Source organism: Zonotrichia leucophrys, chromosome 3 (genome assembly GCF_028769735.1).
Source record: "Zonotrichia leucophrys gambelii isolate GWCS_2022_RI chromosome 3, RI_Zleu_2.0, whole genome shotgun sequence".
In the NCBI taxonomy this organism is placed as follows: Eukaryota; Metazoa; Chordata; class Aves; order Passeriformes; family Passerellidae; genus Zonotrichia; species Zonotrichia leucophrys.
The window spans coordinates 67,239,260-67,255,953 of record NC_088172.1 but is presented as its reverse complement, the minus strand read 5'-3'; the positions used below and the strand labels follow the sequence as shown (position 1 = coordinate 67,255,953).

General features: G+C 46.8%; 1 protein-coding gene and 1 long non-coding RNA gene across 2 annotated transcripts; both read right to left on the bottom strand.

Annotated features, from left to right (window-relative positions):
• Positions 1 to 984: 984 nt before the first annotated feature.
• LOC135444939 (uncharacterized) lies at positions 985 to 10,529 on the bottom strand. The gene is made up of 3 exons (XR_010439364.1): positions 10,284 to 10,529; positions 4,123 to 4,242; positions 985 to 3,070 (listed from the first exon to the last, which is right to left on the bottom strand). It is a non-coding gene; the product is annotated as an uncharacterized LOC135444939 (long non-coding RNA).
• A 3,150-nt stretch (positions 10,530 to 13,679) lies between these two features.
• On the bottom strand, positions 13,680 to 16,445 carry PRR18 (proline rich 18). Its single transcript, XM_064707184.1, has 2 exons — positions 16,428 to 16,445; positions 13,680 to 15,172 (listed from the first exon to the last, which is right to left on the bottom strand). Exons 1-2 carry the CDS (start codon positions 16,443 to 16,445, stop codon positions 14,135 to 14,137), a joined length of 1,056 nt encoding a protein of 351 aa, XP_064563254.1. The 3' UTR covers positions 13,680 to 14,134.
• Positions 16,446 to 16,694: the final 249 nt, after the last annotated feature.

Below are 16,694 nucleotides of genomic sequence, written 5' to 3'. Positions count from 1 at the left end.
TAACCACAACTGATGCCAGATTCCATTCTCTTGCCAGTTAAACCAAGGTGTTCCACCAATATAGAAGTTGCCTTGGCACCTGAGGACTAAAAAGGGAGTATCAGCCCTTGGGCAACTGAATGATTTCCTGGTTACTTGATCAGAAGTCCTGAAATTCACTGCTGTTACCAGGTAGCCTTCCATAGTGGCATTACCTGATCCATTAGGGTTTGATTCATCACACCTTCTTCATCTTCCTCACTGAATGCTGATTTGACATTTATCCTCTCTGTTTGCCATCTTTGCCAGTCACCTTCTGTGGTTATTCTGTACTAAGATAAATTGGTGCCAAAGGAGAAGCTGTGCAATCGTGACAATGGATACCTTTGAGTTGTCTTTGCCAACTATAATTCAAACCATGGATGAAGTTAGAATACAGCTGGCCATAACCCACTTATCCACACTACACATACCTAAATATCAAGAACATCTCATTCTCAGACATCTCCAGTAAACTGGAGTGGAAGCTGTGCATCCTTACTGACAAGTTGACACTCAGCAGACACAGTCTTCTGCTGCACAGAACAGAATTGGATGGCCAAAACCCATGCACCAGCAAACCACAAAGATGCCATAAACAACCTATAAATCCTGCTGAAATGCAAGGTTTCTTGTTCCATGTGTGTTTCAATTAGTGTGTCAGGGACATCCATACCAGGTAGGCAGCTGTAACTCATGAGCTGCAGGTCATGGACAACAGCTGGAGGCCTGGAGGGATGGCCTGGGGCAGAACAACAGCTCTGGTGACTCACAGGTATGCAGGACTTGCTCAAAGGTTTGATAAAAACAAGTAAACTATGTCAATTGGCTGAGTGTCTGTCACACGTTTAAAAACACACAGGATTTTATTAGGACATCAAAGAATCAAAGCAATTCTTATCAGTATGGACCAAAAAAAACCCAAACAAAAAAAACCCACAAAGTCTTTAAAGATATTTCATTTATGTCTGACTAAAATTAGACTACTCTAGAGGAGCTGTACTACCTGAGAAAAGACCCTCTCTAAGCTTTAGGAAATAACAAGTATTCCAGGCAAGCAGGAGCATAAAACAGATCATCTCTTTGTCCTTCACTGATCTGTGACCTCAGAGCTGGCTTGAGGAACTAAAGTATTGATATACCAGATACAGAAAAATCTTGTGTTATTTAGAATATTCTATCTGTGGCATATTGTTTGGGTTTTTGTTTTGTTTTGTTTGTTTGTTTATTCTAACTATTAATTGCTCATCATCCAGTCCTGACTAAGCCTGATCCCTTTCTGGGCTCACCAAATTTCTAAGTGCCAGTCTAAGAAACAGACCACACAGAAAGCATCCTCTCAGTCCAAATCATAGAAGCTTTTAGCAAGGCTTCTGAGGTGGGACAATCTCCCTCCCCAGAGGTCAAGAGGCAACATAGAACAGTTAACACAAACATTCACTCACCCCTACCAAGTGCTGTTTGAGATGAAGTCTGAGCACGCCTTCCTTGTTTGCGGGAGAATGACAACTACAAAGAAAATAGTTGCCATCTCACAGAAATACCTGGCATTACTGACATTATTCCTGCACAACATTGCTGCTCCCTCTTTCTCTCTCTGTAGTACAATTTGTTGCTATGAAATCTCAAGAATGCCAGTGATTGATTTTGAATATCTAATGTGTGTCTAATAAGCAGCAAAATGAGACAGATGTGACAACAAACAAAATGACAGTACAATAAAAATGACTGACATATAAAAAGAAGCTTGGTTTTGTTAAAGGAAAACAACAAAAAACAAATCACAAAAACATAAGCATAAAGTGCCACTACTTCCTCCTCCAGCTTATTTGCAAAATCCATCTCTCTGGTTAAACAGCAAAGCACTACTCAGGAGCCACATTGCTTGCAGTGGGAAGAATCCCACTTTCATTGCAGGTAATCCTTTGCTACCAAGGACAGGAGGAAGCATGAATAGTCCTGGTGGCTCCCACCCTGCAGAAAGGCCTGCAGGCACTCACAGTGTGGAGAAGGGTGGAAGGCAGCCCTTGGCATCACCTCACAGCCCTCACCCTGCGAGTCTGAGGCAGCAGCACAGCCTGGGGCAAAGAGCCACAGCAATGCTGCCTTATGGCACTGACAGTGTTTTGTAAGTGAGAGGGCTAAAGAGAGAAACTTTAATTCAGCAGCAGTAATTCCACCCATGCCAGTTCTCCTCTCATTTTCAAATCCAACCTTTGAGAGATCCTGAGCAGAGAAGTGAATCAAACCTTTCCAGTTCTGTCAAAAGCAGCAGGGGAAAAGCACTGATTGTGCAGTGGTTTGAGATGAATGTACAGCCGAGGTACCAGCAAACAGCACAGGGACCTCCTGCCTCAGACAGGACCAGGCTGACAGATGGTGCAGGTGCTCCTGTTATCTAGAGGCAAGATGATGCTACTGAGAATTGTGTCTGCACTGCAAGATTTATAAGAGAGAAATGGAACCATGCCACAGACTGAGGTATTTTGTTGTTGTGCCATGTCCCTAAGCTCCTGTCTACTCCTCTTCGCGTCAACCTTATTTTTCCATCTCCCCCTCCCCCTCTCCATCTAACAGCATCTCCCTGGTGACATCCCATTTGCCTTTTTCCACAGAGAGAAGCACCACTCTGAGAGAATTCAGTGAGCTCTCTGGAGCTGAGCTCACAGCTCTGGCTACAGTGAACACACAGAACAGACAGATAAATAAAGATAGATGAGCCAAGGTCAAGAGGCATTGTTGTGGGTCAGTGGCTGTTCACCTCTTCCCTGCCAGCACAGGTCTGAAGTGTATTTCTGATCCAACCTCAAATGGGCTTGAAGGTAGCACAGCAAAAGTGTAGGAAGAAACAAAGAAGTAATTAAACTACCATGGGAAAACTTTTTGATTCAAGACACTTAAGACTCCATTTAAGTTCATGCAACTCTCCACTTGCACAGCTTAAGGCTTTGTATGCAGTATATCTTGTACCACGAGTTTCCATCCGTCCTGCAGCACCTGTCAGGGGTAATTCAGCCTTGAGAAAGGCGAGGAATAAATCAGCAGGTGGTTGCTGAAAGAAAAGAAAAGGAAAGGACATGAGTTATACAAGATTGGCCTCACACAAGAGTGAGTTACAGTGTGCAGCATATACACAAAGAAAAGCAGAAAAAGTATTTAGCAGAAGAATGTCATATAGAAGACATATCACAGAATATGCTGAGTTGGAAGGGACCCACAAGGGTCCATGTTGGCATACCTGTGTTCCTTTATGTGTGACCCAAATCTCACTCCAAGTGAACACAACTGCTGAGAAGTCACTGCACATGTACTAATAAACCCAAGTCCAAATCTGCCTGTCTGCTAATGGTCTCAGCCAGCCATACACTTGTTGGATTAATTGCTGGCTGTACATGAGACACTATGTTGTTGAACCCACACCTCTTGTGTCAACATTGCTTCATCCTTCAGTTAGATTATGCATTGTCTACTTTAGCTAAAGAATTTTTAAAAAGGCCCACAGAGAGCACACATTATAGTCCCAACCTCAGCCCTTTATCTTTTCCTCCCACACAAAAAGGTTTTTGTTGTGGAGAAGCACCCCCATCACAACACATAGGAACTAAGACAAGGGCCTGAAGCCACAGCAGCCAGAGGAGGGATGTAGCTGCAGTGAGGCATCACTTGGCACTGCCCCATCCTGCTGAGGTATTCAGCTCACAGAACAGCATTCACCAGTCCAAGCCAGACACCAAAATCCAGCAGAGCCTGGGGCTTAAGGGCTGAAGCTCTGCCCTCTCACAGGAGCACTGACTTTTTTCATACCCTGGCTGCAGAGGTGGGGAGGAAATAATTTTAAAACCCCTAAAGTAACAGAGAAGTACCCAAGAAAAATGTTTCTTAAATCTGCACTCAGATGTTGCATTCAACATTTTTGTAGTGAATTAGCTATTAATTTGTCACTATCTATAAGAACTGGGTTCTTTTACAAGCAGAAACATTTCACTGCCATCTCTCTGAGGGTGAAAATTCTCCTACCAAATGGCAAACTTTGTGTAGCATGCTACTGGTGGTCACTGCCCTCACACCCTCTGCATGAAGGAGTTCACACCCACAGCCCCTCACCTTCCAGGAGAGCAACATAAACACAACCAGGCTGTTGATGACACCGAGGGAGAATTCAAACTTTTCTTCTGAGCTTACTAGACAAGGCAAAGAGGATGCTCACGATGCAATAATTCTTCCCTAAGACAAGAACATGAACCAGGTAAAGAAGAATCCTGCACTTTATTTATTCCTAAAACTATCAGCTTTTTATTTTAACTACAGTAGTCTGTCAAGAAACAGTAATCCACAAAGAAATTTTCCGTCTTCCAAATTCTTGTTTCCTACCTCCTTCATGAACACAGTTTCTCACACACACAAAGCTGCCCTTGAAACCCTAAGAACTGTTTTTGGAAGTGGAACTCCACAAGTCAGATAGGACAGAGTTTCACAGAAAACAAAAACGTGTTTACTACCCATGGCCAAGCAATAAAAACACCATTCAGGCAAACTGTGGAAAGAGACCAAGTTACATGATCTCTCTTTGCTCCCTTCCCACACACAGGCTCCCTGGCAGACGAAACACAAGAAAGACCCCATTAGTATGCTCAGAAGGTGAAAGCTCAGGTTTGCCAGCCTTTTACCAGGCAACATCAACCAGAACATGTCAATGTGCAGCCCAGCAGGCTGCACAATTAGGCAGGTTCTGGCATTTTCTGGTGGCCACTGCAGGGAGCTGTCACAAAACCCATCACAGCACAGCAAAACAAACTTCTAGAAATGCAACCAGGCTGCACAAGGAAGAGCAAAGCCTGAGCAGTAAGTGATGCTGAAATCACTTTTAAAAAGGCTGTATGAGCATATAATAAGGGGGGTAAATGAACTAGTTCATACCTAACTTCAGTGTGAATGGCCTCACAGCCATGGTGTGCAGCTGTCTGTGACATTCCCATGTGCTTTTCCCAAAGGGGAAATAGTGAATGCCAGCTTCCTCCTGCCAGCACAGAGCTGAGTGAATAAAGTGGCTCTGTCTGTGGCGCCAGTTTGTCACCTGCTACCTGAGTCCATCATGGCAAGAGCTGGGACATCCATTTCCTTGGCATTTCACAGGGATTTGCCAGCATGCTCAGCTCAGTCTCCTCTTCTGCAAGCTCCTGCAGGGACAGCCTCCAGCTATTGCTCCTCCTGGCTGAGTCTTTCCATCCCTTCAGCCTGGCTCTGACCTGAATCTGTATCATTTTCCCAGGCATCTGAGCTCAGATCACTTTGCCCAGAGCTGTTGCCTCGAGCTCTTGTCCTTGTTGTAACCCTGACCAGAGGCATGAGAGGCTGGCAGGGAACACTGGTGCTGTAGGAAAATCTGTTCCTGCAGCCCCCTCTGACCTCCTGATCCCAGAAGGCAGCCGTGGCTGCTAGCAAATCTCTGCTCCATGCTTCAAGCCCTCATTTTAAACGTGCTTCAGACTGAAAAAGCCTTCAGAAAAGAAAACCAGAACCTGCAACTTGCAATTTAATAAGACCTTTGAGAGTGTGTGCAGGGTAAAACATCCTGCTAAAGCTGTCATTTGATCAAATACAGAAGACTTAGGGGAAAAAAGGCTGATATTGGACACAAAAGTGCAACAACTTAAATGTCAAATTCTTGTTGTAAATCACAGAGAAGTTGCAGTAGTAACAGTAAGTTATGTTAACAATTGTGCACCAAAATCACCACACATTTTTATCATTCAGAAATTTTTCCCAAGAGCAATTGAACTATTCCTCTTTTCTCTGGAATTTCAAAAATAGAGGTATTTTTGATGCACACACCTGGAACATAATTCTCTCTTGAACTGGCTTAATGGTTAAAAAATAGTACCAGGATCTAGGAGACATCATGCAGTTCTAAATACATAAATCACTTTACCCACTTTAATCTGGATTAGAGCATGGCCAGTCAATGCTGCAGTACAAATATTTGGCAATGGCCACAGTCAGCTGCCATGCCAGAAATGCATTAGGCAGAAGAGAGGAGAGCTGCTCATCTCATGCACATTTCATGTCAAAATATATCATCTGTGACTGCACATCACACCTCAGCATGGCTTTGTGTGGAAGATAAAAGGCTCTGATTTACAGCATTATAGATGTTTGCTAAATGCCTTAATTGCCCTGTCTTCTTTCAAAGAGGCACTTTATTATTAGCTTTCAGAGTGTGCTATGTAAGGCAGATAATTTTTCCCTAATTCTTTATTGGCACCTTAAAAAACTGTATTTTACTAATATTCCTTTGAATAAGAAGAGTGTCTGCTTTACCTCAGCTTTCAGTGATGAACAGCCACAGCCAGCTCCTCGTTACTATGGCAATATTACATAGGAGGTACAGAAACAGGCTGATGCTTTTATCTTCTCCCTTTGTACCTACAATATGCTCACTTCCCCCCTCCCCTCCTTTATTTTTGAACAAAACAGCCACAAAGAGGGATGGTAAACCATTCAGAGAATCAAAACAGAGGTAATTTTTTTTGTTGTTATATTAACTGAGGATAAATTACAGGTCTATGAATGAGATATAAACGCCAAAGACCTTCAGATATGCTTTGTAAATGTTTTCTTTTTTTTCTTGAAAAAAATAAAAAAAGAAGGCTTAGTGACCCATTCTGCTTGCTTCTCACGCGAAGCTGAGCCCCTTTGCTCTTTAGCTGTACCCAGGCAAGGATCTCTCACACAACTGGCTGTTTCCCTGAAAACAACCAAACCCGTCAATGGAGACACATTTGTCTGTGTCAGCTGCAAGGAAATCCCATTCCTCATGTGACCCCATCCAAGAGGTAACAAAAACAGGCTCCTGCATGACTACAAACACCACCTCATCTCTATTCATTTGTCTCTAACCAGCAATGGTTTAAGCCCTCCGCCCTAACTCCCCTCAAGGCTTATAGCAAAACATCTCATTTGCATCCCTTGACTCCGCCCCAGTGGGGGCTCTCCCTGGCTGCTCCAGCCAAGCAAACGATGAGGGAAGGTTGGCAGCTCCCGGGCTGGGATGGTTTGGGAGGCAGGCATGTTAAGCAGCTCAGTGGGCTGAGCCAAGGCAGGAGCTTTGCCACAGCTGGGGATCAGCCACTGGGGGCACAGGGGGGCCACAGCCAGCTCGCTGAGATCCTTTTGTTCTGCTTTCCCTCTGAATTCATCCACCAGAGGTTAGGGTGCAGCTATTGCCTTCAAATTTCTTTTCAGATTAATCAAAAATTTAAAAAAAAAGGAAAATCATTGAACAATTTCCCTAAAAAAATCAACTCTTCAAATGCAAGAAATGTATGTTTAGGATTTCTAACATGATACACTCCAGTTGTGAAAGCATTGCTTAGCAGATAACTTTTTGTGATCCATGGTTCCACTGACACTTCAGTACTACCCCAGACAGCCCATTTTTCTCTTTCTTCTCTGTCCCAGCCTATAGTTTTGACAGCTACACATTTTCAATGTATGTTCCTCTGGCTTTCAGCATTTTAAAAATATCTTGCCAGTGGAGGTAGAAATTTCTGATTACCACTTAAGCAAATAGGCCATTGGTTTAATCTTTCAGAAATTTCATTAAACTCTTGGACCTAACTTGCATATTCAACAAATTGCAAGATTTTGTCTCAGCCACCTGAGAGAAGCAATATAGCAGCACATATTCCATAAGAACTCCAGAAAAAGAAAAAAGAAGACATCCCAGCAGTAAAACTGTCAGTATGACCCATAACAAAGTTACCAATAGGTGTGTGAATATCAGATAAGGTATATTGCACAGTAAACTTTCCCAACATTCCAGGAACCAAAAACCAGCCCAAAAGGCATTGTAAGCATCAATACAAGTTCAATATTTGCTGTTTCACAGTAATTGCACCCTGCAATATTGCCAGTTTAAATTAAGATATCATGGTGATTGTTAAGAGTATCTGGGTCAGACTATCTTCCATTTTGACAGAATCTTTTTGTAGCCTCACTGGGAAAAGAATAAGAAGCCATGGGATGGAAAAAAATAGATTAATGTTTTCCATGTACTTGTAATTTAAAGGAATCGCTTGCTAAGGACATCTCGTGCATTATCCTTCAGATACAATTGCCAAGCCAAATTATTTCTACCCTAAAATGACCTGAGTGAAGTCTACACACACTTTCCTCAAAGCTAAAGAAGGTCAGTGACCATTGTGAATTGAAAAATATCCATTTTCCATAGACCCCATGGTTGAATGGAGTGAGGAGTACAAAATATCCTCCTAACAAGGGCTTGACACCAGGGCGTCAGCGTTCCTGTTGAATGGTGGTTGTGCAGAGTGCTTGTGCCTGTCCCAAGAAGAGATTTCAAGCATTGCAAACTGATATGGGGGAGGCACGTGGACGTCTAAGACAGACCACTTGGTCAGGGGCTTTAAATTTACTCTCAAGATCTCTTCAGCACTTCACATGGTGGTAAAAGAATAAATCCCAGTGACACCTGGCCCCACACAACAGCCTCACCAGAACGTTTATTTAACTGGTGGCTCTTTTTCTGTTTGCTTTGAAACTTTGCACTTTGGGGGTGAGGGTGAGAAGGGGAGGGAGGTTTAGCTCACTCAGGAACTTCATGAGAAGTTATAACAGTGGTTGCTGCAGGAGAAAAACACAGGGAGGACTGTATTATATCAGCATCTATTAAGATGGCTGGATCTCTGCTAGGATCTTCACATACTAGGCAGTAAGCAAAACACTTTCAGAGAACAGAGCCGTAATTACAACATGAATTGTAGAAATTACTCGCAAAAGAAAAACCAGAGAGAAAATTAAAGCCACGGGTTCTTACTGAGACTTACCTTTTGCGTTTGCAATTGCTCTCAGGTGCTTCACGCACCCAGAGCCTCTTCTGCAGAATTTTGCTTTTTTTTGCTCCTATTTCTGTCCTAGTCCTAAACAGCCTCTGCTCGTTTTAATCTAAAGCATTTGGAGTTCGGTCGCTTAGCGCTGTTCCCACTCGGGTTTTGCTATTCTGAAAACTCCCTGGCAAAGTGAGTGCTGTGATTCATTCCCCAGCCCCTCACTGTGTGACGCACCTGCCCGGCTGCTGGCACCATGCTGGTGGATTTGGAATACCAGAATTTACTATAATTTGCTCTCTCCTTTGCTAATTGATAAGAAGGTAACAGCTTCAGTGCTAATTTATTTTTATGTTTGCTTAGGAACCTTTTTTTCCTTTTTGTTCAAAATTCAGCTTCTACCAGCACTCAGAACTGTGATGGCAACATGAAAAATAATGGAAGCTTTACATTCCTGTTAGTCAGAATGCTGAGAGCTGAACATCAGTTGACCATCTCTGAAGAGTTCATTTATCCAAAAAGCAAAACTAATTTGGTAGAAGTAATTCTTCTTTGGCGCAGAAGTAATTCTTAGAGTTTTTATCACACCTAGCACTTCCACCCAGAATGTGAGCCCTCACAACAAGAATGGCCTATTGTCACTGTCCTGCAGCTGGCAATTAAGCACCACAACAGCCACTCACCCACCAGTGCAGTGGGGAGGACAACCAACAGCAGAACTTGTAGGTTGATATAGGAAGAGTTAAATAACTAATTTTTTTTTTTTATTTAAAAAATATAGCAATAATGGTAACAAAACCAAACCAAACCAATCAAGTGATGCACCATGCAATTGCTCACACGCGCTGACTGATGCCAGACTCCATCCCCAAACCCAGATCCACTCTCCTTCCAGGTAACTCCCCCAGTTATATACTGGGCATGATGTTTTAGGGTATGAAAACATCCCTTTGGCCCGTTTGGGTCACTGCTCCCAGCAATGTTCCTTCCCAGTTTTCCTTTTGTGTGTCTCCTCACTGGCACAACATAAGACACAAAAATAATCCTTGACTTAGGATGAACACAACTTAGCAAAAACCAATAAGTGTGTTATCAACATTATTCTCATGCTGAATCAAAACACAGCACTGAGAAGAAAATAACTCTATCTCAACCAAAACAAGGACACTCAAGACAGCTGACTGCAAAACACAGACTGCATGTTTTTTTTTATATTTCTAATTTTATAAAAAATAAAAACAAACCAAGAAATCTTTAAGCCATTCTAGAACTCTCAATACCTCATTTTATTTTGTAAAGAAGGGGAAAAAACATTGCTCTAAAATAATGTAATTTAAACATAACCTGTAACACTCCTTAAATAAAATTTAAAAGGACTAAAAGATGTCATCCCATAATCAATATCCTATATCCTCAACTTACTGTTGTCACTGGGCGCCAGCTTCTCTCTCTGGAAGTGGCTCCTAACTCTTAGCACATCCATGTGCTGGCTTGGTGCTGCAGCAGGGTGAGATCCAGGCAGGGCCCATCAGCTGCAGGCATTCATTCACTGAGGCTCACAGCATTTTCCCCATGCTCTCAGAAGAAGCAAGAGCACCTGTGAATACCAAATTGCCAGCACTACTTCCAGAGACTGTTGCTGGAGGTTTTCCTCCCTGGGAAGGGAAAAGAAACATTCACATCTTTCTTGAAGGCAATGAACTGCAGTAACATTTGGTTCTGGTAGTGACTGGGCATTGCTTTGGGCTCCCTTCCTTGCAGCAGTGCCAGCCAGGAGCTCACACACTGCCACACCTGGTCATTGCAAAATGATGGTGACTACTCTTCCACAAAGTGCCAAAGCCAAACCTTCTCAGAAATCTCTTCCTCTCTTCACAAAACCGGCTTTTCTTAAGAAGGAAAACAGAATGTGCCTTTATCTCACAAAAAAACACCCACAAAACCAAGGAATGAGCCCCCCCAACCAAAAGGACAGTTGTGGTCGAGACAGACACCACCACTGGTCCTCTCAGGACAGCAGCCCCCAGACTGATGCCCTCACTCAGCTGTGTGTGAGATCCCTTAGGCACAGCTGGAAATGGTGTGAGATAATGGAGATGTTTGACAACAGCTCAGGGAATACTGCTTGTCAGGGCCTCACAAGCATGCTGGTGAGGAAGATCGCAAAAGAAAATAAAAGCTGGGCAAAAAGCTGGGCATGCTCCCCCTTAGCTTTGAAATTAAAAAAAAAGGTACCTATTGTATCAGTGAAGTGAGAGTTGGGCTAGAACCCAAGAGCAAACTCAGCAATGCACAGGGCTGAGGTTGTTGAGTTAGAAAAACAAGGGCTTCACCTGTGTCTGGCCTCTCAGCCTTGCTCAGGAGCAGCAGGAAGACAATACTATTTATTAGCTACCTTAAAAAAAATTACCCAGAATAAGTGTTGCTTTGGGGTGTTTTTCCACTGTAAATCATGCTGATATGTTTGGAGGAAGAAGCTATCCACCCCAAAGGAATTATTGATTATTTTAAGCATTCACAGCACCAGCTGCTCCTAACTCCCAACAGCTAAAAGGGTTATGAGTGGGAGGCTTAGGCTGAGGCAATTTGAAGATGGCTAATATACAAATGCTAAAAAGCAGATGTAGCGAGTTCCAGGCTGCTTCTTGGTCCTTATGACAAAATCAGACCTGTGCCACCTGAAAAGTGTTCCTGAAGACACCTGGTCTGCTCACCAGTACAGAAGCAGAAGGGTTCTTACAGCAATACTTACACTGGGCTGCAGCTCCACGGGCTGAGAACTGGGGGGAGCTGGCAGCGTCCTTATCTGTCCAGGGAAAGCTCTCTCACCCTGACTGAGCACAGTGCAGCAGAGGGGCAGAACAGGTGCTGTTTCACAGTATCCCACTTGAATTTTCCAGTCATGCCAAACACAGCCTGTCCTGAACCCATGTGTGTGAGAGATGGAGGAAGGCTGAGGCTGACTGGGGATCAGTGGGATAGGGAGCTTTGGTTCTCAACACTTCATAAGGTTTTTGCCCCCTCATCAAGGAAAGGAAGAGTGATCAGTTCTCAAATTCTTCATTCTAGGAGCAGGTTCTTTCTTTTTCAGAGCTGGCAGCCCTTCAGTTCCAGCCCCTCTTACCCCCAGTTCACACTGCATTTGTGCAGCTGTGCATTCAAATTTATTGAATTTTTTGCCACACTTCAGATTCTGAACAAAGCAGCTTTCAGCCTCACAAGTAGGCTTTAACATACTTCAGTCCTTAATGAGTGAATCACATTTCATTGCAACTGGGGATATTGATTGGAGTTAATATGAAACCATGGAGCAGTTTAAGGAACAACGTTAGGAGTCCAGGATGCTCATTTATAAACTCCCATTCCCAAAAGTGAAACAAAAGGAAAACTCAGCTAATAGCTCAACTACTAGCATTTCCATCATTGTTAGAAGAGGGAAAAACAACAACAAAAAGTGGTTCTGACATCAATCCAGCATGTATTAAATTTGACATGAAATTTGCAATTGTTGAGGCAGATTGACTTGAAGATGTTAATGAAGACTGGTAACATGACAGAACTACATGCAAACTCAACTAAAATGATATGAAAATGCATGTGTTTCATAGCTATCACTACAAATGACGCTACATTTGCTTAAATGAAATAGAATTAGTCTCCAAAAATTTTCATGCCCATGCTTTTGTCTCTGCCCTTTGAACATAGCTATTTCACAATTGCCTTATATTGGTTCGGGTTTTTTTTAATGGCAGTATCAATGCATTTAATAAGTATTTATTTTCTCAAACCGTCTCCCCAGTCATTCCTTAAGTTTCAGGTGGAAAAAAAGAAAAATGTGCTTGAACAAACATGGAGCAAAACAAAATGCAGCACATGGCTACATCGTGCAACTAATATACAGAAAGGTTTATCTGACATGATTTAATGGAAGTCAGCACAGACATTCATTTGCTGTAAATAACTGATATCTTAGTGAAATTTATAATACCCAATTTGTGGCACTAAACTTTGTTTTACTCCGCTAAATAAATTCAGCTGAACGTGTTCCCATATGTTCAAACATTCATTTGCAAAATACTTATAGAATCAAAGTAAATGCTCAGGTCTGACTGTTGTTCTGGGAAGCTGGAGAACAACAATAAAAGAGCAACAGTAGGTGGCCGAGACACTGTAAGCCTGGTAAAGACTTACCCTTCCCTTTCCGCCCATAATTTCTGTACATTTGGCTTCCCAGCCCCCTCCTCGCCTCTCCCAACACACAGAGCTCGGAAGAGCACCAGGCATGGCCATAGCCCGGAGGGGGGAAGGTTGCAGTGGGCTCCAGGGATGGGAAGCCGAGGGACGCTGACAAAGGATGCTCCCTCTGTGCTCCCTCCCTCCCTCTCTCCCTCCCTCCTTCCTTCCTATTCCACCTCGTACACTGGCAGCGGCTCGAAAGGTCGGATGTATCTGAATTACTGACTGGGAGGGGATGAAATGGCCAAGTCCATGCACAACCCCAGCCGCTCCTCTCCGGTTCGCCGGCGCAGGGAACCGGAGCTCTGCCCAAGCCGCGGCCGCCCGCACCTCCCCATCCTCCTCCCGCGGTCCCTGCCTCTCCCCGGGAGCGGAGCTGCTGCCATCTGCCCCAGCAGCGCCGGGCTCGCCCCCGCCTGCTCGGTCCCTGCCTCCGCCGCCGCGCCGGATCCGCGGCTCTGCGCTATCCCTGGAGCCGAGCTGCCGGCGGCTCTTCGAGGAGCAAACGTGTGCCAAAGGGCACGGGCTCTCCGCACGGCGACCAGCCCGCCATCCTTACCTTAGAGACACCGAGACAGCGGATACCGCCAGGCTGGGGCAGCCCAACGCCAAGCCACCAAGGCGCGAAGGCTACCGCAACACAAGAGTCCTTTATTCAAATAAATAAAAATGAACTTTTATGTACAAATATACAAAACCATTACGCACATTTTATAAAGTAGTCAGAAATCTTTAAAAAACCCGCGAGGGTGGAGGCAGGACGGCCACAGCCGGTGCCCTCCCTCCCAGCACCCGGGCACCGGCGGGCGGGGGCCGGCGCCGCTCCTTTGTCCCTCGCCCCGGCGGCGGCGGCGCCCCGAGGATCGGCTCCGGGCCAGGGGCTCCGCTGCTCGGCCCCTGCCGCCACCCGCCCGCGCTGCCAGGGCGCCGACAACACAACACGGAACACGACATCGCGGATGGCGGCCCCAGCTCCCCCCGGTCCGACCGCTCGGGCGGCCCCCGCCGGCCGCGCCGCTCCCCGGTCCCGGCGGGGCTCAGAGGGTGCCCAGGTGCGGCAGCGTCTCCAGCCGCTCAGGGTGGTCGCGCCCGGCCGCGCTCTCCACGCCGCGCAGCCACTCCGTGCATTTCCGCACCAGCCCCTCGTCCGCCGCGGCCCCCGCCTCCTCCTCCTCGTACTCCTCGTCGTCGTAGCGGTGCCGGTCGTTGAGCAGCGAAACCTTCAGCAGAGCGCGCAGGTCGCCGCGCCGGGCCGGGGCGGCTCTGCCGGCGGGAGAGGGTGCGGGCTGCCCCCGCTGCCGCTCCAGGCTGCGGCGCTGCAGCACCCGGATGGCCTCCGGGGGCAGGCTCAGCGAGAAGCGCCCCGCCGCCTCGCCCGGCGCCCCGCCGAGGCTCTCGCAGGAGCGGCTGCCCGCCCCCGGCGCCCCCGGGCGGCCCCGCGGCTGCGGCGGGGTGGGCTGGGGCCGCGCCGCCCGCTCGGCCGGCGGTCTCCGCGGAGGCGGCCGCTGCAGGGAGGAGCAGGGCCAGGAGCTGGAAAGGGGGCCCGGCCGCTCCGGGGGCGCCCCCCGCGCTTTCCTCGCCGCCTTCTCCTCTGCGGGCCGAGGTGCTGCTTTCTTGGGGGCCGAGGCGGCCGCCGGCGGCTTCTTGGGCTGCGCCCGGGCGGCAGCGGGGGAAGCGGAGGGGGTCGGCAGGATGGCCGGCAGCAGGGGCGGCAGCGCGGCGGGCCGCCCGGGAGTTCCCTCCGGCTCGTCGCTGCGGGCCCAGGGAGGAGCGGAGCGCGCTCCGGGCAGGGCGGCGCTCCTTCCCGCGGGCGGGCAGGGCCCCGCGGCGCGCCGGGGCTGCAGCCCCATGGCCACGGGCGGACGAGGAGCCCGAGCTGCCGGCGCGGAATGCGAGCTCGCTCTGCGCCGACAGCCGCCGATTTTCCCTCTCGATAACCCGTCCCCCTTCCCGCCCTTCGCCCGCCCCGGGAACACCCTTCCCCAGCGCGGGGTGGGCGTGCGGGCGGGGACGGTGGTCGTGCCGGCACTGGCCGCGCTCCCGAACGAGCCGCACTGGTCGGGCTCCGTGCGGCGCTACTCCGGCGCCTTTTCCCAGTCCTCTCCCGCCCGCTCTACAGCAGAGCCGAAATAAAGAAGTGGATGGCAGGGCTCACGCCCCGAGGGCAAAAAGGCTCTAAATTTCTCCCCAAGTCCTCAAGCGTCCAAACATGAAAAAGCAGTATTTTAAAATCACGTTAAATTCTCTTGCCGTCTTAAACCCAAGAATGATACTTTGTTTTCCTTGATTACTTGAAGTATTACGAATAAGGGCAGGCAGACAGGCCAAGAGACAGACACACTCAGACCTAGGGCTGGCTGCCTCGGACTTAGTGGACAAGCGCTGCCTGGTTTGGTATGAAGAGTACAGTCCAGAGATCCTTCTAGCGTCAACGCCTTCTGTCACAGAGCTAATGCTCATCTCTCTGTTGGAGGTTTGTTGTTTGTTTGGGGTTTGGTTTGGGTTTTTGTGATATCCAAGACAGCAACTTCCTATCTTTTGAAAAGATAGGAAGTTGCTGTCCAACAGAGGTTTGGAGAAGTTTCATGGTGCAGTAATAAGTAAACAAACATTTCCTATGGATCCAAGATGATTACCACCACTCCAAAATTTAGCCTTAGAAGTCATGGCATATAATTTCTACAACATTTATTTCAAAGCATTGTTTGAATTAGGGTAGCAAAAGTTTATCAAAAAAAGGGGGGCATGTATGCAATCCACAGGGACAGATCTTCACACCTATGCTTCCACACTATCATAATGGTTATTACTATACTGTGAAGATTCCCCAACTGTGAGCTCTTGGAATACTCATACACAGTAAACAAAGACAGGATGTGAAGGAGCAAAAGATACAGGCAAACCAACACAGAGAGTGTGCTCTGTATGCAGATGGAGGAAGTAAACCCTTAAATGTTCAGGAGAGAAAAAAAACCAAGGAAGGCACATGATGTAACTAACAGAACAAAGTGCATGTGGAAGCATACCAGTACATGGAGATTTTGGTTCTTGAACCCACTCTCTCCTGCTGATCTAAATATTAACAGATGAATGGCAACCTCATCATTTACCACAGTGGATAAATAAATAAATAAATTTTGAATAACCAATGTAACTCTAATTAAAGACTACAGTGAAAGTGATTGTGTACCACCAGAACTGGTGGGTGATGGGCAAAACCAGGTCTGGAGCAAATGAAAGCCTAGCACAAGAGACGGGATGGGACAGGATGGGACGGGATCTTTCCAGTCAGCTGAGGTCAGCAGCAGCGACTGGGGAAGGGGCAGTCACTTCCAGGATGATGTCCATCACTGCCCACGCACATCCTGCTTCCTCTTCAATGCAAGCTGAAAACTAAACGGAGCCAAAAATTCACCCAAGGGCCGTGGGCAGAGTTGGAATAGCTGTCCCTACATCACACAGCTCTAGCAAGCCCTGCTGTGAGGCCAGGACTACCTGCCCCTGGCTATCACCAGCAGGGACGATGCCTCCCTAGCAATTTATTGTCACTAACCAGTTTAAAGGGCGTGGCTCAGTTGGAAGTCTAGCTGCAAAGTA